The sequence below is a fragment of the Seriola aureovittata genome, chromosome 11 (assembly GCF_021018895.1).
Source record: "Seriola aureovittata isolate HTS-2021-v1 ecotype China chromosome 11, ASM2101889v1, whole genome shotgun sequence".
Classification (NCBI taxonomy): domain Eukaryota; kingdom Metazoa; phylum Chordata; class Actinopteri; order Carangiformes; family Carangidae; genus Seriola; species Seriola aureovittata.
The window spans coordinates 6,955,125-6,980,164 of NC_079374.1; the positions used below are offsets into that span (position 1 = coordinate 6,955,125).

General features: G+C 41.2%; 3 protein-coding genes across 5 annotated transcripts; 1 reads left to right on the plus strand and 2 right to left on the minus strand.

Moving 5' to 3' along the window:
- Nucleotides 1–6: 6 nt before the first annotated feature.
- Nucleotides 7–5,969, minus strand: ska3 (spindle and kinetochore associated complex subunit 3). Of its 3 annotated transcripts, none has more exons than XM_056390142.1 (11): nucleotides 5,576–5,969; nucleotides 5,406–5,467; nucleotides 4,486–4,657; nucleotides 3,298–3,745; nucleotides 3,098–3,159; nucleotides 2,625–2,824; nucleotides 2,317–2,523; nucleotides 1,759–1,950; nucleotides 1,466–1,545; nucleotides 1,025–1,152; nucleotides 7–404 (listed from the first exon to the last, which is right to left on the minus strand). In XM_056390142.1, exons 1-11 carry the CDS (start codon nucleotides 5,691–5,693, stop codon nucleotides 247–249), a joined length of 1,827 nt encoding a protein of 608 aa, XP_056246117.1. In that variant the 5' UTR covers nucleotides 5,694–5,969; the 3' UTR covers nucleotides 7–246. The 3 variants fall into 3 exon arrangements, with proteins under 3 accessions (XP_056246117.1, XP_056246118.1, XP_056246116.1); XM_056390143.1 differs by having other exon boundaries at nucleotides 2,625–2,821; nucleotides 3,298–3,748; XM_056390141.1 differs by having other exon boundaries at nucleotides 3,298–3,748; nucleotides 5,576–5,963.
- Nucleotides 5,970–6,958: 989 nt separating this feature from the next.
- LOC130178064 (uncharacterized) lies at nucleotides 6,959–13,074 on the plus strand. Its single transcript, XM_056390160.1, has 5 exons — nucleotides 6,959–6,984; nucleotides 7,148–7,227; nucleotides 7,392–7,581; nucleotides 9,070–9,273; nucleotides 12,139–13,074. Exons 2-5 carry the CDS (start codon nucleotides 7,175–7,177, stop codon nucleotides 12,910–12,912), a joined length of 1,221 nt encoding a protein of 406 aa, XP_056246135.1. The 5' UTR covers nucleotides 6,959–6,984; nucleotides 7,148–7,174; the 3' UTR covers nucleotides 12,913–13,074.
- Nucleotides 13,075–13,210: 136 nt separating this feature from the next.
- Nucleotides 13,211–24,657, minus strand: hcn5 (hyperpolarization activated cyclic nucleotide-gated potassium channel 5). The gene is made up of 10 exons (XM_056390159.1): nucleotides 24,240–24,657; nucleotides 22,999–23,185; nucleotides 22,259–22,363; nucleotides 21,908–22,045; nucleotides 19,905–20,066; nucleotides 18,643–18,736; nucleotides 18,397–18,524; nucleotides 17,455–17,601; nucleotides 16,528–16,765; nucleotides 13,211–14,541 (listed from the first exon to the last, which is right to left on the minus strand). Exons 1-10 carry the CDS (start codon nucleotides 24,422–24,424, stop codon nucleotides 14,369–14,371), a joined length of 1,557 nt encoding a protein of 518 aa, XP_056246134.1. The 5' UTR covers nucleotides 24,425–24,657; the 3' UTR covers nucleotides 13,211–14,368.
- Nucleotides 24,658–25,040: the final 383 nt, after the last annotated feature.

Sequence of the window (25,040 nt, forward strand, 5' to 3'; positions counted from 1 at the left end):
TCCATATCATGTGCAGAAATGTGTTATGATTTATTATATACATGTCAGCTTATATTCAGATCCATCAAATCATAGGAGTTCAACTTATTGACCAGCCATGCATCAGAACTATTTAAAATCTGGCCAAAAAAAAGAAAGAAATGTTACCAAGCCTGCTTTCTGGATGTACGAGCAGGTTTTTGAGAGTCTGGATGAAACGAGATTTCTGCTCCCAATTGGACAATATGTAATGTATCCAAGCAACCTTCAGGTGTGTGTGCTCAGTTTGTAAACAGAGGTGTCCCTGGCTCCTCCCACTTGCTCCAGCCTCTTGAGCTCAGCTAGACAGAGGATGTATATTGGGGTCTTTGTTCCAAGATTGGTGATCCTCTTCAGGTCCTCCATCTGAAGCTCAGTCTTTCCTCCTGCAGGGGGCGCCACAGAACAGCAAGATGAAATTCACATGACAGTTGAATATATACCATATGATTTCCACTGGAGTTGCACTGTGGTTGTTTGATGTGAAATGACCTTGTTGCTTGAGCCTTTACAAGCAGCCTATTAAATCACACTATGTATTTCCAGCCTTTATGGTCACATAGTGGTAGTGAAAACAAGGTTAAAGGTTGTAGCTAGGTGTCCGTGGCCCGTTATCAGTGGTTACAGTGGAGTTTGTTGATCCAGCTGATGTGGTTAATGCCTGCTGCTGTAACTGGGGTCACACTGACTGCTGTGAGTTTACACAAGTGAGTGTGACATCATAGATACCATGTAATACAGTCATGAGGTGTAAGATAAAATACTCATGTGTTGCCGTCTGATCCTTTTGATGTGATGAACTACATGAGAAAATGTGTATTCTACTCCATGGTTATTTGCTGGGAGGAATAATGGCCAAACCACTGGCGCCATGGACATCAAAAATCAATATCACAGTAACTAAAATACAATAAACTGACTATAAATACAACAGATTAGCGCAGAGCTTCTTTACAAATAAAACAGTGTTTATTAACTTTGCTCATGAGTGTACTGCGGCACTGACCGTGAAACTTTGCTGTGAACTTGTTGATGTTGTGGACGACCTGGTTGAGGTTGTACAGAGTCATCTGCCTCAGGTAGCTGGGTAAACTCTGAAACTCACTCTCTGACACCACAGGCATACTCGCAGCGCTGGGAAGAGGACACGGTACAATTAAAATCTGGATTTGAAAACTACAGGACTGAAGGACATCAGGACAGAACAAGATGGAGGGAAAAAAAACAAAAACAAGAGCCACCCCAAAACTCCCAAATGTATTGAATATATATGAAATGATACTAGATCCTTCAGTATCTTTAACTTATATTCTTTTCTGATCTCATCTGGTCTTCAACTTTAGTAGGGAGAGGCTATAAAATAAATCCTAGTGAAGGCGTTGCCACCTCACCTACAGCATTTCCTCAGTCCCCAGTGAGTGTTAAATGGTTTTCTGAGTTACTTCACCTGTTTTCATGTTTTTCTGGTCGGACATTTGGGTGCACAACCGCCACGTCAGTCTTCTTCAACTGAGCCTGGGACACAAGCTACAAAATAAAAGAAATTTTAAGTGAAAAGGGAACAACAACAACAACAACAACAACAACAAAAAACAGGCATGAGATAAAACCAAAGTCTCCTTGGGAGGCAGGGAAATCAAAACTGCCAGCAATTCACAGCGTCTGCAGTTCATCAGCTACGACAACACTACAGGTCTTTTTAGCTGTAAGATCTGCTTTTAATCGGAATGAACAACTTACTTTACAGATGTCCTGTGTAACAGAGCTGAGGTCCGGCATCTCTGGGGTGCTGGGCTCCTCGTAAGCCATCCTGATGCGAGGCGTCCCCAAGCTGAACTCCTGGGTGGGTCCGTCCAGCTCCAGACGGTTGACAGTGGGCTCCTTGGTCACCTTGTCATGCCCACTGGTCTTCTTTGGGATTTTTGCACTTCTCTGGGAAGTAAACATGAGACGGGTAAAACATTAAACAAACTAAATAAATTAAATTATCTTTTCATATGAAGTCCTTGTTTCACTGCACAGGAGTCAAAAGCAAATTTGAGAAATTTCAGCTCATTTCTGTTGTTAAAATTACAAAAAAGTTTCAGATACTTAATAATAATAATAAACAGAACTTGGAACAGTTGAGGGGTTGAACGCCTTGCTAAAGGGCACTTGAGCCAGGGATGGTGAGGGTTGATTTAACCACTTTGAGCAAAGGGTTGTGAATTTCTGACTGTGATTGGAAAGACTTTAGGCAATCACCAGCCTTGAGTCACAGGTCCACGGCTGCTTTACTAATCTTTCCTTTGGTCTTACAGTTTGTAGAGAATTTCCCAGAAAAGACTCCAGGTTTGGCATCTCCGGCATCTGCTTGTCCTCCACACCCATGATAGACATCTCTGGCACATTGTACTCCCAGGAGCGTTTGGAGCTGGCTGCTCCGTTATGAGTGGGCGTTGGAAGTTTAAAGGTGTGGTTGTCATCATCTGCGTCCATGGTGATCGGCTCGGGCTGCTGCGCACTCTGTGAACACATGCGAATGCACAAAGGATGAGGAAATACATGTCAAAAATGTTACATATAATGTATAAATGTTACACACACACACACACACACCTTTATACCTTTTTGTTGCTGACAAGTCGGTTCAAGTATGGGGTTTGAAACGCTGGCACCTCAGGGGTGGTAGGAAGGTGTCCAGGGCAAACAGGGGATTCTGGGTCACCACTGACTTGCGCAGGTGGGGAGCAGTGACTGTTTGTCTTTTTGATTTTGAAGCCCGGGGTACAAAATACAGGTGGTTTCGGGGACTCCAAGTTCTCTGCTGATGGCGTTAAGAACAATGTGATAAAGGAGGAATAACACAACATGTTTCATTTCAGGGCTTTCTGTTATTCTCATGTGACACTAGTGTTGGAAAATTATAAACAATACTGAGGAGTGGCTTAAACCTGAGGCTGCTTGGTCAGGACCCAGGTCCTTAATAATACTGAACGTAAGAAAAAGGAGGAGGAGGAGGAGGAACAACAAATATAAGAAACCCTCCTAAGGATAAACAGAGGTAAAGTTAAAGATTGTAGTTGAGGCATTTTCCTACCTTTTGTCTGCAAACTCTCCCTCAAAGAGTCCGCTGGTGGTACAGGTTTGTCTTGTGAGGGTCTGTTAAAGCAGAGGACTCTCATAAAGCAGCAATAAGCAGCAACTATAGACTCCTGAGAGAACTACTGCAAGTCCGGCTTGTTGCCAGCAGAGGTCGATAAAGATCACATACTGCTCGTAATGTTTATCAGGCTTTACCTTTGGGGCTTTTCAACGTTCTTCCGGAGCAGATCCATGGTGAAGTCGTTGTTCAGACACATGGTGTGCTCCGAGATGCCAAAGTCATGCATCTGGGGCGTCTGCAGCTCGTCATCGTCCATCCGCAGGGCGCATTTGGGAGTTAAGGGCATGGGTGGTGGTGCGGGTGTGTTGAGTGAGGGGTGAGGGAGGCTCATCTCGGGCATAGGCGGCACTTCAGAGCACCACTCGGCCCCAGCTAGAGCTCTTTTCAGCTGCATCTCAGACAGACCAAAGTCAGAAAGCTGCGGGGTTCGCAGCACGTCAGCGAAGGGCGGCGGCCCCACTTTTACAGGTGATGAGGATTGATCATCTCCAGCCTCCTCCCCGCTTCCCTCTTCTCCTTCAGCTGACTTACTTCTATTCTCATCTGCTACTTGATCTTCAGCATCTGACTCCTGACCCACGTCTTCTGCACAAGATAAAGTCACAATAAAAACACATTTTGAGTGCATATTGTTTCCTGTAGTGAATAGTTAAGAGCAGTAGACATAATGAAGCTGCTGCGCTGTCATTAGCTTAGCTGTGGTTTAAGGTTAGGGTGAGGTTGTGGTCAGAAGCTGCACTTTAAACTGCACCTGTGTAGCCTGAACTAGGTTGTCGTGTTAGGTAGAAATCACCTAAACTCCTGTAGAGGTCACTGTATCTGAGGTTTTACTTAAACCTGTTGCAGACCTGGTTTAACTAAGGTTTAAGGTCATTAAGTTCAGTATAAGGACAGACAGAGAATTTCAAATCTTTTACCATGTATGCTGTTTTAAAAGAAAGGCTACAACAAAGTGTCAAAGTTATAAAATTATAGCGTCACTTCTACCTCAATACATTTTTGATGGAGAAAACAGGGAAACTTATTATCTGACAAAGATAACAACCATTTAAATAATGCACTGCCACAAGTCCAGTGCCTGCTGTATGCACCAATTCCCACAGCAGTTTTAGTGTAATACTGCAGTAGATCAAAAGGAAACACAGGGGGCAAAGTGCTACAGTGTGATGTGATGGTTTCTAACTTTATGAGATTCAGTGGTGGAACTTAATATCATTGTACAATAATGTGGAAATGAGTGTGGAAACACTGTAGAACTCAGTGCAGATCTAACTCCAACCCAATCTCTACAAACTTAATACTTTCTATTAACTGTTACTTACTGCTTGGTCTCTGGGCGTCTTTGGGAGCGTCGTACCCATACTTTTCCCAGCATCCCTTTAGAACCTGGATGTCCTGAGTGACCTTCTGCTCCATCACTCTGCAGGCCTTAATGAAGCTGCTCACCTCATTCACCTGTGCTTTCTGCTGAGCCAACTGACTCTGGATCTGCCCCTGCATGAAGACAGACCGGATCCATTAATACACTCCTTTCAAAAGTTAACAGTTATACAGATTTATAGTTTTTGTGATAATATTCTTCACAAAACTGACATGTTATAAACATGGTGTATTAGAAACAGGCAGAATGAAACATTAAAAAAACTTTTACATATAAAAATTCCTTATATTTTTAAATATTGGTTTGTAATATTTTATTATACGGGATCTGACAGTTTATTGGACAAATGGCTTAAGCAATCATTCAAATAACAACAGATTCATTGATTGGTCATTTTAAGAATTTTTCTGTTTCAACAAGAATACTTTGTTATTGATTAGTCTAGGATGTTTAATCAGCAGCTTTTCAGGGCAGTGTGATCTATATAGCTGTCACTCTTGCACCAAACTTAATTTCAAATCTGTCAATTTTGAGGATGCTGCTATTTTATACTTCTACTCCAGAGATAAACACTGCACTTTTTACTCCACTACGTCTGACAGGTATATTCCTTGTCACATTTCATGTCTGTAAGGAAACATTTCTATTTAAACTTTGAATTGTGTGTATTGGAATTTAGTTTTTTTCTTCATTCTTACTTCATTAATCATCTCACAACCCCTTCAGGAAATCACTGGACTAAACCACCTTACTGTATATAAATAAGTTAAAACTAGCTCCACAAGTGGCTGCTATTCCGTTAAACGACGCTGCCTTAAAAAATATCAGATTAATGAAGTTTCCATCATGACGTCATCGTACCTTTAGGTCCCCGACCTCACAGTTCAGTTCGTGGTATGCTCGCATCGCTTTGGCAGCGGTGTCTGAAATAAGAAATGAACTCGTATTGACATGTAGAAGCTAGCTGAATGATTTATCCGTGCTTTGAAGAGGCCGGACAACAGGCTCGCTTTTGCCGGTGTGTCACTCACCGCTGTCCCCGTCGTCGTTGTTGCGGTTTTCAAACGAGTGCTGGAGCTTGGCCGTTTCCGATTCTAGAGTCACCGCCAGCTTTCTCAGCTTCGTGAAGAACCGTGTCGTCGAGTCCATTTTCAGACAGGAGTCTTAATTATCTAAACAATTACAAATTCATGCAGTTAACACGGCCGGACGAGCCGTTTGTTTACCTTCTCTCCTCTGACAGGAATAACTTTTCGATTTTGGCGCCTCGGCGTTTTCCGGTATCAATCGGAAGTTCCGATTCTTCTTCTTCTTGTGCTCGGCGTCCAAATTGTCTCGTTCGCGCCCCCTATGTTGACATTTGGAACTGAACGAAGATTATTGAAAAAAATAATTCATGTAATTTCAATCAACATAATTTTATTTTAGCTTATTTTTATCTTCTATTTTATGTTGTTTTAATCACATAATATATTAAATTATATTTAGGTGCCTTTTTTTATTGTGTTGTATCTCATAATTGATGAAAGACAAAAATGTAAAAGTATAACTTAATAAATAAATTTATAATAATCTGTTTATGCTTAATTTAAAACAATGAATTGTTCAAGCACATTTACTCAAATACTGCACTTAAGTACAGATTTGAGGTATTTGTACTTTACTTGATTGTTATCTTTTCATGCAACTTTATATTTATTACATGTACTTTACAACATATATCTGTCAGCTATAACTATTTGTTGCAAAGTAAGATTTTACATATAAAACATAGATTAATCTATCCAGCAGTATGATCAGTTAGAGCTGAAATGATTTGTCACCTTAGACAAAATTAATGGAGACACATAATCATTTGAGTAATTTTTCATGCAAAAATGGCAAAAGTTTCAGGATTTCAGCTTGTCAAATGTGATGGTTAGCTGCTTTTCCTTTTATAGGCCTATTTGTCCAGCAGTTAGACAAGACATTGCAAAAGTTTGGCTCACTTTGACCTCTGGCTGAATTAGATGGTGATTTGTCATTTTTTCTGAAGTTGTACAAACTAAACAATCACTGAGTTGATTCAATTGAGAAAATAATCAGGAGTTCAATAAATAATGAAAATAATCATTAAGCAATACAATATAAACTGGCATTTTTCATTACACAACGTGAAAAACTGCAGAAGAATTACACTTCATGCACGGACCCCCTGAGGTCCCCATTTATTTGTCTTCAATCCCCACAGATCAAATGGTCGTGTGAAGAGTTCTACCTCTTAACTAATTATAAATTTCCTATCATGGATCATGATTTTGTTTTACTCCAATCATCCTGTCGAGTTCGGACAGAACAGTAGGTGTGTAGATGTCTTATCAGATTTGCTGGTTGTTAGGAGAGAGTATAAATATTGGACACACTGTGAAGGTCAGTACAAACCTGAGACAGAACAACTGAGGTGAGTTAGAGAGAGCTCAACAGGTTTCAGGCGTGGTCTGGTAAACTGGTTATTAGATGAGTGAATAGATTTACACCAATTTCAATCATTTTCTAAATAATGGCAAACATTTCTTACATAAGTTATTAGGGATGTGGAGTTAATTCTTCGATTTTCTCTGTAGCTTTTGTCAGTACAAAGCTCTGGAGCCATGGCGATGTTTGGGAAAGTTTTGGAGCCAGTGGGCTACATGCAAACTGTGAGGTGAGTTTTAAATATCATAAATCACATAGTGAGTAATTTCCTGTTTAAAAAGCAAATAATGTATTTTCCAAATGCATTTCCTTCCCATATGACGACCTGTCACTGCTCATATCACGCGCTCAAAGTAAATCAGGATTGTGTGTGTGTGTGTGTGTGTTGTTCAGGGTCCTGGTTCAGGGCATCTGCTCCTATCTGGGCGGCAGCGCCACAGCGGAGGAGACAGAGTTGGCCAAGAAGAACCTGGACCACATTGATCAGGAGCTGGGAGCGACGGGTCACGGCCTGCTGGATGACCAGGAAGTCCACGGGCTGGAGGACGACCTGGCAGTGGTCTACTACCAACTGGGCACAGCGGTGAGGAAACTGTCCCTGAATCAGATACATGCAGTTATACTGAGTACAGTCAGCTACTTGTCTCTGGAGGGAAGGTCCAAGCCCACTGTTTATTAGTCTGTGCATTTAAGAGGAAAAAGACGTGACATTGTCAACTTGCAGTCCCTCCTGTGAACGGTAGGGATTTAAGGTTCTGCTCAAGGACACACAACAAATCAGGGACTTTATTTCCCCTGATGAGTGATGTGAACCTAAAACACACAGATGCAGGGATCAGATGTTTCATTGCTAGTTTGACCTGTAGCTGTTGTCTGAGGTGAAACTGTCCTTGAGCAGCCTTGAGATCAACTTCCTTACCTCGTCTCATGAAGAACACAAACAGAAAACAAAGGAGTCAGTCATAGAATTAAAGCATTAAAGCTGAACAATGTGCTGCAGAGAAGAAAATGTGTATATACAGCTCATTTGACTCATTTGTTTTACAAACACCATAAAAGGCCTGTAAGGTGGAGCTGACCTTGAGGAGTAGCAAGCACTCTGCCAGTTTCCCTACACTGATTCAAGGCTGTGACTGAACTCATCATGCTAAGTGTATTATGTAAATGTAGATATGTGACCAGATGTATGATTGAAGCATCTGTTTAGTTTGTGCCAGACTTAGTATTAACAGGCTTATGCCTTTTATTTTGTAATCATTCTAAAATGTTAAGAGAAAATGTTTTTCTTTCACTTATTCATTAATTTTTTTACTGACGTGAGAATATTAACGAAAATGTGGCTCCTCATCAACAAGGAACAACTACAACAAGCAGAAATTAAAAAAAGGGGGTGGCAGCAGGGTGGAGGATTAAATTCTGGCTTTGGAATTTGTCATTTTCAAGTCTTCTTGCTCTAAAAATAAACTTGTATTTCACTTTTAGTCCCTTTTACAAACACTGAAGATGTCCCGTGAGACTCATTTAATAGGCCATGAGGGTTTGTTTGTTGATATAGGAGGAAATGACATAAGTCTACAAAAGGTAAAAAGAGATAAATATGGTGGAGAGTCAAACCTATTGGCAACACGATCGTCATTATTGTGATATGTTCTAAGAAGGAAACCTACAGATTTAACCAACCACTGTCCTCTGAGCGCATCTGAACAAACTCAAGTTTTAAACCTTAACAATGGTTGCAAGTGTTGAAAAGCCTCCTGCCACCTCCAGCTAATACGAGCAGGGCATCACTGGAAAGGTGTTAGTATTAGTAAAACTTCATGAAGAGATGTGAAAAACAACCACACAGAGGCACAAAATGACCACAAAGAATGTAGAATAACCACAGAGACGCCAAAACACCACAAGGAGATGAAAGATGACCACAAACACATGCATAACAAACACAAAGAGATGTAAAATGAAATGCAAGACAAGATATGAATCATATTATTTCTTGCTCATCTAAACGTTTCCCTAAAAGTGACCCTTTTATCTTAAAGAGAAAGAAACCTGTCATCCCTGCTTGTTCCAGGTGAGGGCCCAGTCAGACTTCACCAAGAAGGAGACGGAGGTGTTCCTGCAGTACGTGAAGGACTACCGCCTGGAGAGGCAGCTGACGGCGCTCTACAACCGTCTGATGGGAGTGTCGGCGCTGACCGACCAGCCCACCCTGCTGGAGGAGCTCATACTGACCCGCAAGCCCAAACGCTGGGAGCTGAGGGAGTTCTGCGTCAAGGTTGGTGAAGGTGCAGGGGATAATGTGGAGGGGCCGGGGAGTCTCTGTGTTCAACTCATTTCTCCCTACAGGGTTCATTAAAGTTTCATTTTGTCTTATCTTACAAGTCTTTATACAGAGTCACGCACCCCGGCTTAAGTACAGCAGGAGGAAGCCTGAGGTGACACAGCTATCATCCTCGTGCACACATATGTAGGAGGGATTAAAAATGACAGAGAGGAAAAAGGATATTTGCACAGATAACTTTTTAAACTGCTGGTCTGTCATCTGTTTATATTCTTAAACGGCATCACATCCAAGAATTAAGAATCTATTTCAGATGGCATTTCATGAAAATAATGCAAATACACTCAATCTCTTTGAGGACAAGTTTATAATTAAAAAAGCATTGAGGAGCACAGCTGTACAGGATTAAAAATTCAGTTTCCAGACCAAAAAGATAAATGTGACAGAAAAACATCGAGGTCCTGTGAGGAATGAAGCATGCAGCATCTATCTTCTTGGTATGAAAATAAACTGAATATTTAATGTAGGAGAGCTGTAACCTTCTGTTGTCTTTCCTGTGAGCTGAGTTGGCAAGTTCCTTTCGCCTACACTGGTGTAGAAAAACAAAAAAACAAAAAACAAAAAGAGTTTTTTCATCCACTAAAAGGAGGGACAACAGAGTGCTGCGATGGCTGAGCAGGCTTTAGGGTTAAAATTAAAACCTGAATACTCATACTCACATTACATGACTGTGGTGTAACTGTAATGTCACAGGTTTGAGCACCACACATGTGCACACTTCCTTTTTTTTTTTTTTTGTGCATATGATCAAAGTTCTCTGTCCTATTTCTTACATAAAAACTACAGACGACAGGATGGTCCGCTCACTTTTTAAAAAAATAAAAAGTCACTGTGTCCATTAGTCCATCTGTCATTCTGCAGTGCCCTCGAGCAAGACACACAGAACCAGCCTGCTCCCTAATGAGTGTCCGCTTTCAGAGGAAATGGACCTTGGACATTGCAGCAGTCACAGGCTTGCTTGTTACATAAGATTAATTATGCATTTATCTTACAGATAAAACTGTAGGCACGACTTACGTTGCACCAGCATTTACGATATGTGAGGTCATTTTAAAGGCAGTGTGAGGACTATACAAAGTGTTGGCCCGTTCAAAACAGCTGTTATTCTTCACTGTTGTAAAGACAGGGTTTTCATCCTGGAAACTCTAATTAGTCCATAGTCGACTAATCAAGGGGCTTTAGGGCCAGACTCAGTGGATGAGCCTTAATGCTGAAGCAAATTCAGCTTGAAATCGGTGCTGAAGGAGCGATCTGTTTGTGCAGTGCTCTTTTCAAGGACTTGTTTGCACCGTGACCTGATTTGCATAAATGCACTGAGTGAGATAAAAGCCCGGTGATTTCACTGAGCTGCAAAGAATTGGGCTAAATTTGCCCTCACGCTGCGGTCGGAGTGAATCTCAGTGAAATTACCCAATAAACAATTTGATGCAACGAACCTAGCTTGATCCTGTTGCAAGGAGCCGAGGAATCCACAGCGCTTTGAGACAAAGGGCAGCGACATCTATGACTGACTCTAACGATCAAAGTCACCGCCTCCAGACCCGGAGAACGTGACCTTGTTGAGCAAAGAAACCACAGCTACGTTTCTTTAACCTTGTAAAACTTATCATATACAAACACATTGTAGTTGATAAGTTTTTGTGTCATGCTGGATTTTTCTCTCCTGGTGGCACAAGAACTCTGAAGATGTCTTTTCTTTTTTTGTAAATCAGACAAACTATAAAGTACACTTCAAATCGGATGAGTAATTCAAAACTAAAATAACCATGCCCCCATTTATTTTCATGCTTGAAACTCTCTTTGACGTCAACAAAAAGATCTGCAGAGGCTGACAGACTCCCTGTTCTAACCTGGGATAACGTTTCATAGCTTTACAATGAGTCTGTGACATCTGCGAGGTTTATTTTGAGGAAAGAGAGGAGTGTGGACGGCCTCACGGGGGCCAAGTGGTCACTTCGGTTTGAGAGAATGAGCCAGAACAGTCGTAACCAGCCTCTGTTGTGCTGTAATGATGAGATCTGGAAACACTTTTCAGGTCAGTGTCGTCGCCAGAAATCCCAGATGGGTTGGTGTACTGCTAAAGACAATACAGCGTCATAGACAACTCATTAAAACAGTGCTAGGCCTGATTTTAATGTAAACTACACCAGACAAAATTAGCAAATGTGACAGCAACAGAGGAGAACATCTCATTTTCACTAACGAAGAGGCTAATGATGTATTAAAATTATGTGCTGGTGTTGGGTACGGCCGCTTCTCTGCTCATGGGAAATGACTATCTACTAGAACCTGAGATCCAAACCTCTGCCTAGTGTTCGACTGCTCTGTGCAGAGGAAGCAGCAGTCAGCTGTTATATCTCCTGGAAGTGTTTGACGTTAGAGTCGGGGAAAAGAAAACAAACCTTAGTACGTTCTGATGACCCAGGAACTATCACAGCTGAAACTGCAACAGAAAGTCGCTGACCAATCAAACTTGCACACAGCATTCAATCAGCTTGCAAGAATGACAGAAATTATAAATTGTATTAAAGCACATATGCTCTGTGTGTGTGCAAATGACAAACATCTCCTCACTATTTAATCTGTTATTGGTCTAATTTACCGTTTCTGTGACTAAGAGGAAAAGGGCGAATTTTTAAAAAGGACTGTCAGTTCCTGAGGCTCCATTAGACCGTTAAAGGACTATTAAAGGATTTCTGTCCCCACAACCTTTAGACTCTAAACATGTTAAAACTATTTGATCTAAACCACAGTTTGAAAGCGCGTTCTTTCTCCTTTTCCTCCCCTCTCTGTGAACAGATAAACTTTGTCCTGGGCACCGGTCTGCTGTGTCTCTTCACGCAGGCTTCTCTGACAGGCAGAGATCAGGCTCTGCTGATGAAGACCTGGTCCGACCGCATGGGCGCCCTCTACAGGAAGATGAAGAACACGGGTGGCCGCTGCCTGGGATATTTTATGGAGCAGGCGGAAGAGGATATTCGGCAACAGCTCCATGAAGCCGTGCAGAACCGCGCACCCCCTGAAGACGCAGCCACGAGCATCCTGAAGACCCTGGAGAAGAACTACGATTGGCTGCGCTGGGCGGTGATGCTCCACCCCACTGTGGGACCCTTGGAGGAGGGCGAGATGGACGAGAAGAACGAGAAGGAGGAGAAGGAGGAGAAGACTGAGGAGGCGGAGGAACAAAAGGAAGCTCCCCCGGCAGAACAGAAGCCCAACAATTTCCTGTCTGTGGCGTCTGAAGCTCCAATCCCCCATGTGATGGCGTGCTACCGTGACACTCCCACTTCGCTGGACAAGAGCCGCATCCACCAGCTCATCGTGGACTTGGAGTGGAAGATCCCCAACCCGCCCCCTGAGGTGTACGCTTCCATCGAGGAGGACCCGGGCAGGGCGCGGCGCTACCTGGCCTCACGCATGCTGAAGAAGCTGCAGGAGGGGCTGGGGTCTGGCGTGGCCGTCCATGTGGTGCCGGGCAGGATGGAGATGAAGTGCAACTTCCCCCCAGCCTCCTACTACCTCTACGAGTACAAACACCGTCTGGCCTCGGGCACCGTGTGCGTGTTTGGATGAAAGGGAGGCGAGGAGGAAACCACCTGCTGTTCTCACACAGATGTTTCATAATCATGTTACAGTATCCGCTTTATTTTTGTTGCTTTCACACTGGCATTAACTTGTCTCGTGTAATATTACTTCAAAATAAATGTCATTTTAGAGAAAAGGAAAAATGACAAACATGATTTTTTACCTTCCTCGCAGCTTACAGCAGCTGTATACTACTAATCCTGTACGGATGTGATATGATTGCTGCCCATGTTTGTCTGGCATGGCTCAGGTTAAACCCTCTGTAACACATGAACAGATACATGACGGCCATAGAATATTTCTTTTATTATTATTTGACTGTCAATCATTAAAAAAAAATAAATCTAGGAATAACAATCCCTATAACTAGTCGTCCTAACACTAGAGCCGCCCCCTCGAAATTAAAGCCTTTCATACTGTACACGTTGGCTTTTTACTGGTGGGACCCTCCAGTGTAATATTAGAAAAGTAACTCTACGCTGTTTACCGGAAATCAATTCTTCTTCACTGCTCTTAAGGAGTAGTTGCTGGTGGCTGCACACATCAACTCCCTGTGTAGGCTACAGTTTCACGGCAGCGAATAAGAATTGATTTTTGGGAAAACTGTAATTTTATCCAAGTTTATTAATAAATTACATGGTGTTGGATCAATGCATAGACTTGCGTACTCGCTGATACTCAATACAGTATTTTTACTCAGTATTGGAGGTCCAGGGATGGTAACGTTCGGACGGTAGCTCAACAAAAAAACGGATGGATTCAAATTTTGTACAGACATTCATGCTCATTCATGAACACGCTGATAGATACAACAAAGTCCAGAGGGAGAAGAAACACAAGAAGTCAGACAGCTGCTGTTTTAACTTTAGCCAAATTATCTAAATTAACTAAAGATCAAAGTTGAACCAGAGTTCAGTTTAACAGTGAAGTATTTTTGAGCTGTTGGGTAGTAATTTGTTTAAAACTATGTTTGTCTGACCGCTTGTGTTTCTTACCCAATCTCACTTCTGTCTCAACAACGTTGACATGTTTGCAGATCTCAGCAGTTAACTCGAGGAGTACAGTGTTGATAGGAATTACGGCCAAAACAAGGAAAACAAGCGGATCAAAATGTCCCTTCAGTGCTTACTAAGTCCGTCTTGTTTTGTCACTAAGACATGCATTGACTTTCCAAACATCAATGCTAAATAGCAACATCAACAAGGAAGCAGAGATCAACTGTTTGACCCGTCTTTACTGTTGAGGTTATTGTTTATTGCTTATAACTGACAGTTTAGAAGACAGAAAACTAAAAGTGTCCATCTCATCCATGAATAAGTGTCCACATATCCTGACTCAGCCACAGTCTTACTGTCCATCCCATGACAACATAAATCGTCCAGGAAATTTCCGCACCTCCTGTTCTTTTTCCTAAAGTAAAGAAGTCCAAGTGCTGTTTTTGCTCTTATACGAGTTCACCATCCGAGTCGAGCTGAACCATTTTTTCTAAGTCCTTCTTGACATCTGGGAAGCCCTCCAGCACATCCCGAAAGTCCTTACAGGACAGAGAGAAGCACTGGCAGTCGGTCAGCGCCTTCACCGTGGCCAGATGTTTGCCTTTGGTCAGCACGCACGTCTCTGTTGTACACACAGAGGGAACCACAAGAGCGTGGTTAATGAGCGAGTAAACCCTAATGACGGGGATGAGCTCTGACAATTAATCCTAAATTAAATAACCAGACTTAGCTGAGTTGTTTCGGGAAGCCTGCTTAGCTCTAAACGCTGCTGAGGTTTGCTGCCAAAAAGATTAGGACCTGTTCCCACTTAAAGCCCGAGAATTAAATAAATCCCCCAAAATTGGAAAAGATAGATTTATTCACTTTAGTGTGACAGTGATTGAAAAAAACAAACTCCGTGCTCACCTGCGTTAACAAACAGAAGCTTGCAGATGTGACAAACAATAGAAGAATAAACTTTCAAAATCACACTAAAATCTAAATCCAAATAAATTTTGGTTTATTAGTAAATTAAAATATATTGATGTGAACTAATTAACAAAATCTCCAGATGGCAGCTGCTTAAGCGTAATGTCTTCCTGTCTGCACCCGTTCTAGCTTCCTGTAAAAACTGCCCTTATATACACAATAATCTAATATATTCATTTAAAAAGACAGATAGTACATGCATACATACATGCAGATAGTTTTGTTTTTATTTGTCCACGTTTTGAAATATCTGTCATAGAGACTTTTTTTCCCCCCAATGCAATGGAGGGGAATGTAGTTTTGTTTGTGGAGCTCACAGCACCTAAAAAGGACGAGAGCAACATCTTTTCCTAGAAACATGATCCCTGTTACTATAGATAATCCACAGAACAAGCTGTCAGCTGTTCCTCTGGTAGAACGTAGTTCCAGTGAAACCTGTTCACAGCGAGCTCTGTGGATTATCCAGAGTGTAACTGTTATATGTTTTCGTGAGACAGAAAATTGACAGATATTTAAAATGGAGTTTGGCGTAATGTCCTCCTCCAGTGAGACTGTGGTTTACAATGCTAACAGCCCCGTGATATACAACCTCTGTTGGACGTAGTGTTTAGATACCAGAGAGCCACATCTCTGACAAAGTTCCAACAAACAACAAAATAACATCAATTTAACAATTTGGATTATTTATTTTAGTTGCAGTTATTGTTGCAGGGCTTTTGAACAATTTTACCGGAACTACTTTCCACCAAAGAAATAGTCCCTTAAAAACTGACAATATATTCTTTGCATTCTGACAAACTGTTTCTTGAAAACCATGTTGCTGCTTATTTTATTTCATTTTTGCCTTCATTAAAAAGTAGGAGTGTGGAGAGGTGACAGGAAATGAGTGAAGAGAGTGGGACTCACATTGAAGCAGAGACATTGTGATCAGTGTATAGTATGTGTCTTAACCACAAGGTCACAATGACACAGTTTTAATTTAATGCTTTAAGCACTATATGGAATTTCATTCACGTCCATTGTATTGGTGCGGAGGCAGAAACCTCAGAGACAGATATCTCAGAGTCCGGGGTAATGAAACATAAACTAATCTAATTATACCGCACGGCCTTCTGTGATTTGACTGAACTGAGCCTCAATGGCTGTGAGATGTTAATCAATTAATTCGATAAACTGAACACACACTACTGGTCATCACACATTTATACTGACCTCAGAATATCAACCTGAATCAACCACTGTAAAAACGTCATTTTAAATTAATTAATGCACCTCATGCATAATGTACCTGGATGTGTTCACACAGTGGAAACACAAATGTAAACACACGCTTGTAGCACTTTTTGTTGTTTTTGTTCGTTCATTATGTTCATTATGTAACACTTAAACAGCGCTCTGGTGTTCTTATTGTTGTACTTATTATGTGATGTACTCAGTTTGATTTCCAGTTCATTTAGCTGAGTTGTAAAACACATTCTGGTGTTAATGCCTCTAAAGTGAGATTCCCTGATGTTCCTTTAATTCCTTCTCTCCCACTTCAAATTCACTGACTATCGCTGTCTGGAAATCGCTTTTTCATGTCAACAAATATTTTCCACGATGTTCCAGATATTCAAAAATAAGAGTAAATCCAACCCACCTCCAAAAAAGTCTCCATCACACAGTTCCCTCTCGTAGGAGTCAGTCTCCATGAGGACCTGGCCGTGGTCGATGAAGAACATGCGGTCGCCCGGGACGTGCTGTCGGACGATGACGTCTCCCTCCTGGAAAACCTCGTAGTCCAGTTTGGGGAGGACAGCATTGATGAAGTTTTCATCTCTGCTCTGAAATATTGGCACTTTTCTCAGCAGCCGGCTGCACATCACCATCAGGATTTGCTGAAAAATAAATACAAATAATTATAAAAAACATGTTTAATTCACATGAAAGAAAGAATTAAGATGAATAACGGGAGCAATTAAATGACTATAAAGCAAGAATGACATTAAGACATTTAATGAATAACATATATATATGTATATGTTATGTATATCTAAGTATATGAATGAGTCAATAAAATTAGTGTGATGTTAAAAAGAATCTGTGATCTGCACATAAATACTGTGGTTGTTAAAATAACTAAAATGGGTTTCCTGCACTGCAGCTTCACAAACTTAGATGAAAGACAGAAAATTTGCAAAACATTAGCAGTTTATAGCTTCTCAAATGTGAGAATTTGCTGCCATTATCTTTTTCATATTGTTGCTAATAGAATATCTTTGGATTTAGGACGGTTGCTCAAACAAAAAAAGTCTGTAAGTATATAAGATAACTGCAGGTTTAGTCATCATGAAAATAAAAACTAGATGCAGCTCTGCATCTGGCACAACTTCAACTTCCATCAAGAAGGTGCTCTTCAGACTTTTTCCCTTCTCCATGCACCTGGGATGTAGGAGAGGTGTTTCCAGAATCCCCTACTCTGCCTCTGAGATACACTTATCATGGAAGAACCGCAGCACTTCATACTATAAAGGCATCAATATGGGATGCAGCAGTCCAGAGATGAGCTTTTAGTTCAAATCTGTACCTCTTTCAGTGCTGAGGACACTGTGTCTATGACGTCCTTCTCATCAAACCACTTCCCTCCGTAGCGAGCCTGGTAGTAGTTGTTGATGCGAAGCTGCAGTTCAGGTGGGAGCTTCATGAAGGTCATGTAGTGCTCCAAACGGCTCATCTGTGGACAGTCACAGTCTTTTAACACACAGCGTTACACTACCAAATGTATAATAATAATAATAATAATAATGATAATGATGATAATGTATCACTGTTAGTTGTCAGTTTCAGAGAGCCACTGACTGAGTTACTGTGCATGAATGAAAAAAAACAAGCCTTGACCCATTTGTTTCCTACTGACGACTCTAAGATAAATAACTACATTCATAAAAAGAAATATTAAAAAAATGAAAATATCAACTAATAAAGAAAATAAAGAAATATCACATGAAAAATATAAATTTCAATCCCCAAATTACCTTAATAATTAGACCATTAAATAATTAAAGGGCATAAAATAAATCAAATTGTTATTTTGATTCTTCACTCCTATGAATTGCAAAAGTTTGTGTAATATTAAGTGACTATCAAATTTTTTACAATATGATTAACTCAGAAGGTCTCTGTAATATAATATAATATAATATAATATAATATAGCTCATTATTTGAGAGATTTTATAAAACAAATGTTTAACCAATATTCAACAAATGTTAAATATTCTGGTGAGTCAGTGAAATCTTAAAACACATATTCATTTAGAGCTTACCTTGATTTTATTTGAGTTTTTATTTTACTGTTATCCGTCTTTTATTCAGTTTTTAATTCGCTTTTCATAATATCTTTTGTCTCACTTTGCAACTTGGGTTTGAAAAGTGCCTCTACAAATAAAAATCATTATTATTAGAAAATGAATTTTGAGTTTGAATTGCAACCTGTCAAATCATTATAAGTAATTATCACACAGGAGGACCTTGCTCTTGTACTCCTTGGCCGCCGGGTCGACGTTGGCGATCATGGCTGTAGCGTTGGCCACGAGGACGGTGTACATCAGACAGCCGGACACCATGCTGACCATGACGATCCACATTTCAACATAGTCTGGGGAACAAGATGCCGAGACTCCAGCTCACTTAGTGTATTTATATCTGAAGGAGAATGTAATGGATCTGTACTTCAATGCTGTTAGTGCTGGATAAAGAAAATCAATAGTTCTCACTTGTTGGAGCGTCCATGGAGCCGTAAGAGAGAGCAATCATCTGGGAGAGAGCTCGAAAAACTCCCCACGAGTACTTCACGATCACTGTGGCATTCTGGGAGAAATATTTTCATCATTAGTGGTAGAATTTGTGAATCTGTGCCCTGTACAACTTAGTCTGGCCCTTTTGAGGTTATCTGGCTTCACTGAGTCCAACTTACATCGACCGTCCTGGAAAACCAGTATCACTGAACTGGTTATCAACTGGTTCAGTTAACTGAGTTTTCCTGTCTGGCTGTAACTGCATTCATGTGACAGAGAACCATGAATAAAGTGCGTATATGATACAAGATAAACCAGTGTTAACCTGCAGGTAAATTCAGTTATAGTGACAGCAGAAAGTCGTACTCCACCAGGTGACTGTAAACAATATGGTCACATGACTGGAACTGAATAAGAAGCTGTAGAAACACTAATAATAATTTCCAAATATTGAAGTAAAGCACAGGATTTATTATAAAGAGTCTTTAGTGAAAAGTGAGTATTTTTTGCTTTATTGTCTGATGATGAAAAAAACTATTATATAATTTTTGATGCACATAAAAAATTTAGAAGAGACGTCAGCCTATTTCAGAGAAAGGAGAGCAGAGAGGAGGAGAAAAGTAGTTGATGTCTGATAAGGTTAATCTGACTGGCACGTTGAATTAATAACAACAGGAAATATTTAACAGTTTGGGGATTATTATTCTAATAAAATACCTCAGAGGGTTTAGCTTTTATTTCCAATTATCATCACAAAGTCTCTTAATGTCATAGTAAGTAGCATCTCCGAAAGCATCAACCCTGTATCACATGATCAGATATCTATTGCTCTTTATTATTTGGTTCAGATTGGTCAGTAGTTGGGTTGTTGACAGGTTTCGATCTGATCCACTGAGGTTAATCTGCTCCGGTGCAGATTAGCCCTGCAGCACGGGTTGCCATAGTGATATAACCCGGTTAAAAGTGAGCCAGCTTCGTGATACGGGAAAACTTGAGTTAAGTCCAAAGAGGAGCTGGATAACCCTCTAATCTCGCAACAACAACAAATCTTCACATGAATTTAAAACACAGCATGTGGTGCAGATGTTTAAAGCACCACAAAGAGTTTCTTAAGATGTTATTTCTTTGAGCCTGCGGTGGATAGTTGACGACTCTTACTCTTCGTTCACAAAAACCTCATCACCAACAATCATCATTCACACCGTGTTCGTCTAGAGAACGTTTTGTGAAATGAGTTTTACCATCAGGTTTTCTTTGCGGACCCAGCAGTCAGTGGGGAACTCCTCCAACATGGGCACAAAGTACTGGATGCAGCCGTTCCAGTGACACAGCAGGAAAATCATCATGAACAGAGACAAGATGCGGAAGAAGAGGCGGACCACCTCCAGGTTTGCATTGGACACCTGTCGCAAAGAGATGACATGAAAACATGAGCCGTTGTGGCGTTATCCTCTCCCAAGTCTATAATATGTACAAACAGAATACACTCACGCACTCACTGGCACACCTGCAACAATATCAAAATATCTTTTTGTTTAGGACAGTGGGTTAATACGTCTTCTCAGTGGCTAAGTTACAGTGACTCAACATCCACTGTGAGCAGAGAAAAACCTTGAAAACAATGTAAAAATGTTGGCAGTCATGATGACAAAAGTTGAGCAGAATATGGACAGAGTTGTATTTATCATGCAGAACTGAGGTCCCTTGTTTTGACCTTAACTTGCCATAAAAGAGTAGGAAAGATTATTTTGCTTTATTACAACTTGGGTCTAATTCTCATAGTTTTGTTCATTATTTCCTTCGGCTATGAGAACTTGGTATTTACCAAAGTGAATGCTGAGATCTGGGAACATGACAACATCACTACAACCAAGTCCAACAAGACAAGAAACATGAGCAGTCAGACGATCAGACAGGCTGTAAAACAAGCCAACAGTTTAGCCAGATCACCTAAACCACTTAATTTGCAGGTAAAACCGAAAGTGAGTGCAGTTGAAATGTTGCTGAATCCCCCTTTACTGCACAGTGCTGCCATCATAAATGAAGGCGATGGCCAGAACTCTGAAAAAGAGATTGGTTTAACCCTTTGTTCCATTTTCCAGTGTGCCTGGTCTAACCCAATCTTACAGTTAATTAAATAAAGTAACCAAAAATATTTATTGCATCCATCAGCTATAACATACAAAAGCAAACACGTTGCAACACCAACAATGCGAAAGTTCTTGTGATGTACAATCAATACAACAATTTCAGCACCACTTTTAATAAAAGGTGAGGCACTTGACTTTGTGGAGAAGGTCACTTTTTTAAAATCAGAACACAATGCAAGATTGGGGAAACTCTGCAACATCTGGAAGTCAAGGAAACACAGCCAAAATAGCAAAAGGCCAATTATATGACAGCAACGTCAAGTCCATCCTAATGTACGGATCCCGGTTGTAATAAACCACAGTGGAAGCCGAAGGAGATTACGTGGCATCTTCTGGCCGGAAAAAATCCCAAGCTTGGAATTCTACATTAAAATCTAAAGTAAGAACATCGTGACAGAAGCCACAGCAGTGGCTGGACCCTGTGATTGAAGTGGAGGCAGATCGTATCACTGAGATTGACTCCTCCAGGCAAAAGAAAACCTGGCGGAGCAGAAATGACCTGGCACAGAGCCGTTCTGGACGAGCTAACAAAGATGAACTTAAATCAGAAGGAGGGAAGGATGGGGAGCATTGGAGGGAGCTCACTGTGGATTCACTGTCCACCCCGGGAACGAAGAGGATTAAGTAAATTATTTCAATTTCCAAAGAGAGAGGCTTCAGTATCCACCACGACACCAAAACATACACCAAGAGAATTTATTTTAGGCGCTGGCTGCCGATTAAAGGCTTCCAGACAACATGCATTATGCAATATCAAGAGAGCCGAGATATACTGTGTTTCATTATGAGGTGACCATGAACATAAACAATTTGAGCTCTCCCATCCCTTTTTTCTTTTCTTCAGACCTCGGTTGCTTGAGCACTTAACTTTGGGTACGTGTGTTTAGAAAAAGACAAACTCTGCTAAAAATAAAAAATAATACAATTGTTGATCGATGAGCTGTGAGCCAGCTCTCGTTTTACAAATGACATTGTAAGTGGCCAAAGTCAGATTTGTCATCGGAGCCCGGCCTGGTAAGGTATCTGCAGGCGGGAGAAAAGGTTGATTGAGTTTCAGGGGTGAGCTTTGAAGACGGTCGGGCGTGTGAACTTACTTTCTCCACTTCGTTGAAGAACCTGACGAGTCTTGACACTCGAGCGAGTCGGATCAAGCTGAGGATCCGCACAAACATCAGTATCCTCATCATCTTGTTGGTCTTGGAGGGGTTGTCATCGTTGTGGTACTGCAAGTCCTGGGATAGTAGAAGTAAAAATGTATGTATTTATTATTCTTCTTCATCATTTAATTTCCTTTTCTTCATTACTTCCTGTCTGTAAAGAACTTTTATGACTGCTAATGAACCATGAACAAATTGTAAAATTAAGTGCACGATTGCTTTGTGAAGTGACAAACGCTGCAGCACACTGTTGGCTTTTTGCTGCTTCAACAGTCTGTTCATTATTACCGCAAACAGCAGGATGTAGCCGATTGGGAAAGCAGCTATAACATCCGGTATGAACCATGTCCTCAGGTAACTGACTCGGATCCGCTTGATGTCCAGAATAGCTTCCTGCGAAAAAGAACAAAGCGGCAGATTGAGCAGATGGATGAAGACGCTGTGCAGCACGTGCCACGATCAGATGTATAATTTAACACTTGAACTGAAACAATATTGTGGGAGTTTGTCCAAAACGAAGGGAGACGGTGATGCTGGCATGAGATGAGCAGCGTCCTCAAAGAAAATCTGAATTAATTTGACAGCGATGTAGGATTGTTGCTGAAGCTCATGCATGAATATTTCAAATGGGCAGAAACCGACCGAGGATAAATCTGGCAAAACCAGATGCTCGTGTGGTCCAGAGTAAACACCACAGACGTGAAAACAACACAGATGGGCAATTTGTGATTGGCAAGATAGAAGTCACAAAGCATGAGCAGATGAAAACAAACAGGATATAGTCTGCATAATACTTAATTGGAAACGTTATACTTCTCATTCATCCAATACAATAATCCCTGTTATAAAATCAAACAACAAGTGCCAATTTCGCCCATGTCCAGGAGATGAGGGGTGGAGTTTGTTAATCTAGCCTTTCGTGTATTGAGTAGATTACAGATGGGGCAGAGATGGATTGTACGTGCTTGTCTGCGCAGGGATTATAGTCTTCCAGATTGTGTCTGAAAATAGAGTACAGCCACTCTCACCTCCCCGTCCTCTGTTATGATGCCCATCCGAAAATTCAGAGCCACATCTATCAGGAACAGCGTGTCTGAGAACACGTTAAATCCTTCCCATGCCAGCCCGCTGTTTCCATCCAGAAAAGCTATCTCCATGGGAATCCCAATCAGGTTCAGAAACGTGATGGCCATCATGCACATGATGTAGTAACTCCTACAGGGAAAACATCAGAAAGACATACGCGAGTGTGGGCATGTGTGACTTTTGAGTAACCCTCAGTTCGTTTGCCAGAAGGACTCATTAGACAGTCGTGCTGCAGCCGGTAAGGGAAGCTGATTTTCTCTGATACTGTAACAGCACGCATCCTCAGCCAAGGTTCAATATCCAGGGCTCAAATAGCTCTGCTCTCTGATCCCAATTGTTTCTTTCCTTCTCTGTTTTCACTCCAACTGATCGCCTTACACACTAATAACAACAGTACTGCATGGATAATGCAAAACCAGCCGTCTATGAAAGCATGTTCTTAAAGCAGCCATTTGATCCATCTGTTTTTTCCCTCTTCTAATCCTCAGCTATTATCCTTAAATTCACCTCACAGAGTAATAAGAGTAATAATCATTTTAATTTTCTTTTATTGATTTTCTAATTTTAGTTGCTCTTTTATTTTGTTTTTCTTAGATGTTCCAGTTACACTGCATCTGTTTCTATATTTGTTCTCACATCTGGAAAAGGTTTAGTGCAACGCAAATCATTGTCATAATGAATTGTTGCATTGTTATCATGCTTTATACTAATTAATAATGCAGTATGCAAAAATATGGAGCAGGGCAGCAACTAATGATTATTTTCATTATTGATTATTTTCTAAATTAATTGACCAATTGTTTATTCTATAAAATGTCAGAAAGGTGTTACAATTAAGTTGCTTGTTTTCCCATAAACAAACAGCAAATCTGTGAAAGTGAGAAGCTGGAACTAGAAAACATTTGTCACTTTAAAAAAAAAAGAAAGTATTATCAAAATTGTTCCTATTTTCTATTAATTTATGATTAATCATTTGAAGGACTCATCATTTCAGCTGTAACATGGATGACAATAACAAGATGAGATATGGTAACACTGTATAAATCCCAGGAGAAACATGAAGCAAATAATTACCCACAAAAACTTAGTGAAACTAAACAACTTTACAAGATAGAGTCACACTAACAGTGTGGGTAGTGTCTCGGCACAGGACTGGCCTGAATCTATCAGATATATTAAATACCTCATGAGGCTGAAAGGGTGAATGACAAAGACTCCGCTCTCCAGCTGTCGGATGCATTCCTTCTCCACGGCCACTTCGCTGCCGTACACGTACAGCGACTGTCTGTTCAGCTGTGGGAGAAGCAGGGCTCTCCATCCACAGGTGGCCATAGTGCATCCCTCGGCGGGACCTTTTAGTTTCTCCATGGCCCAACCTCGCTGCCCTGTGATCAGCCGAACGCACAGGCCATCGTCCCTCTGCTGCTGCTGCTGCTGCTGCTGCTGCTGCTGCTGCTGCTGCTTCTTCTTCTTCTTCTCAGGAGGAGTGGAGTCTGACTCTACCAGTCCTGACCTCCCCTCTTGGTCACAAGGTAATTTTCCATCAAGGCTCCCAACCTCAGGGCTTATTGAAGCTGTGTGGAGCGAGGCGAGTGGATACCCGCCTCCCTGCTCCCTCCCTCTCTCCCTCTCTCTCCCTCCCTCTCCCTCTCCGTCAGCCTCTCTCTATTTCTGCCCCCACCCAACCCCATCCACTTCTTTTCTTTTTCTCCCAGCTCATCAACTATTCAGTATCTGTGTCTCATCCCCACATGAATCAAGTCATGTCAAGAGGGTAAGGTCCAGCTCACATTAATACTGAAGACAATGGCATATGTGTGTGCGTGCATGTGTGTGTGTGTGTGTGGAGGGGATCACAATTATTGTCATGCGAACTAGACATCTGGCAGCGTGTGCAGGGACAAGTTCAGTCTGGGCTGTCTCTACCAGGGATGTAATTAAACACTGTACTGTGTTACCTGATGCTGTATATATGCTGGCGGCT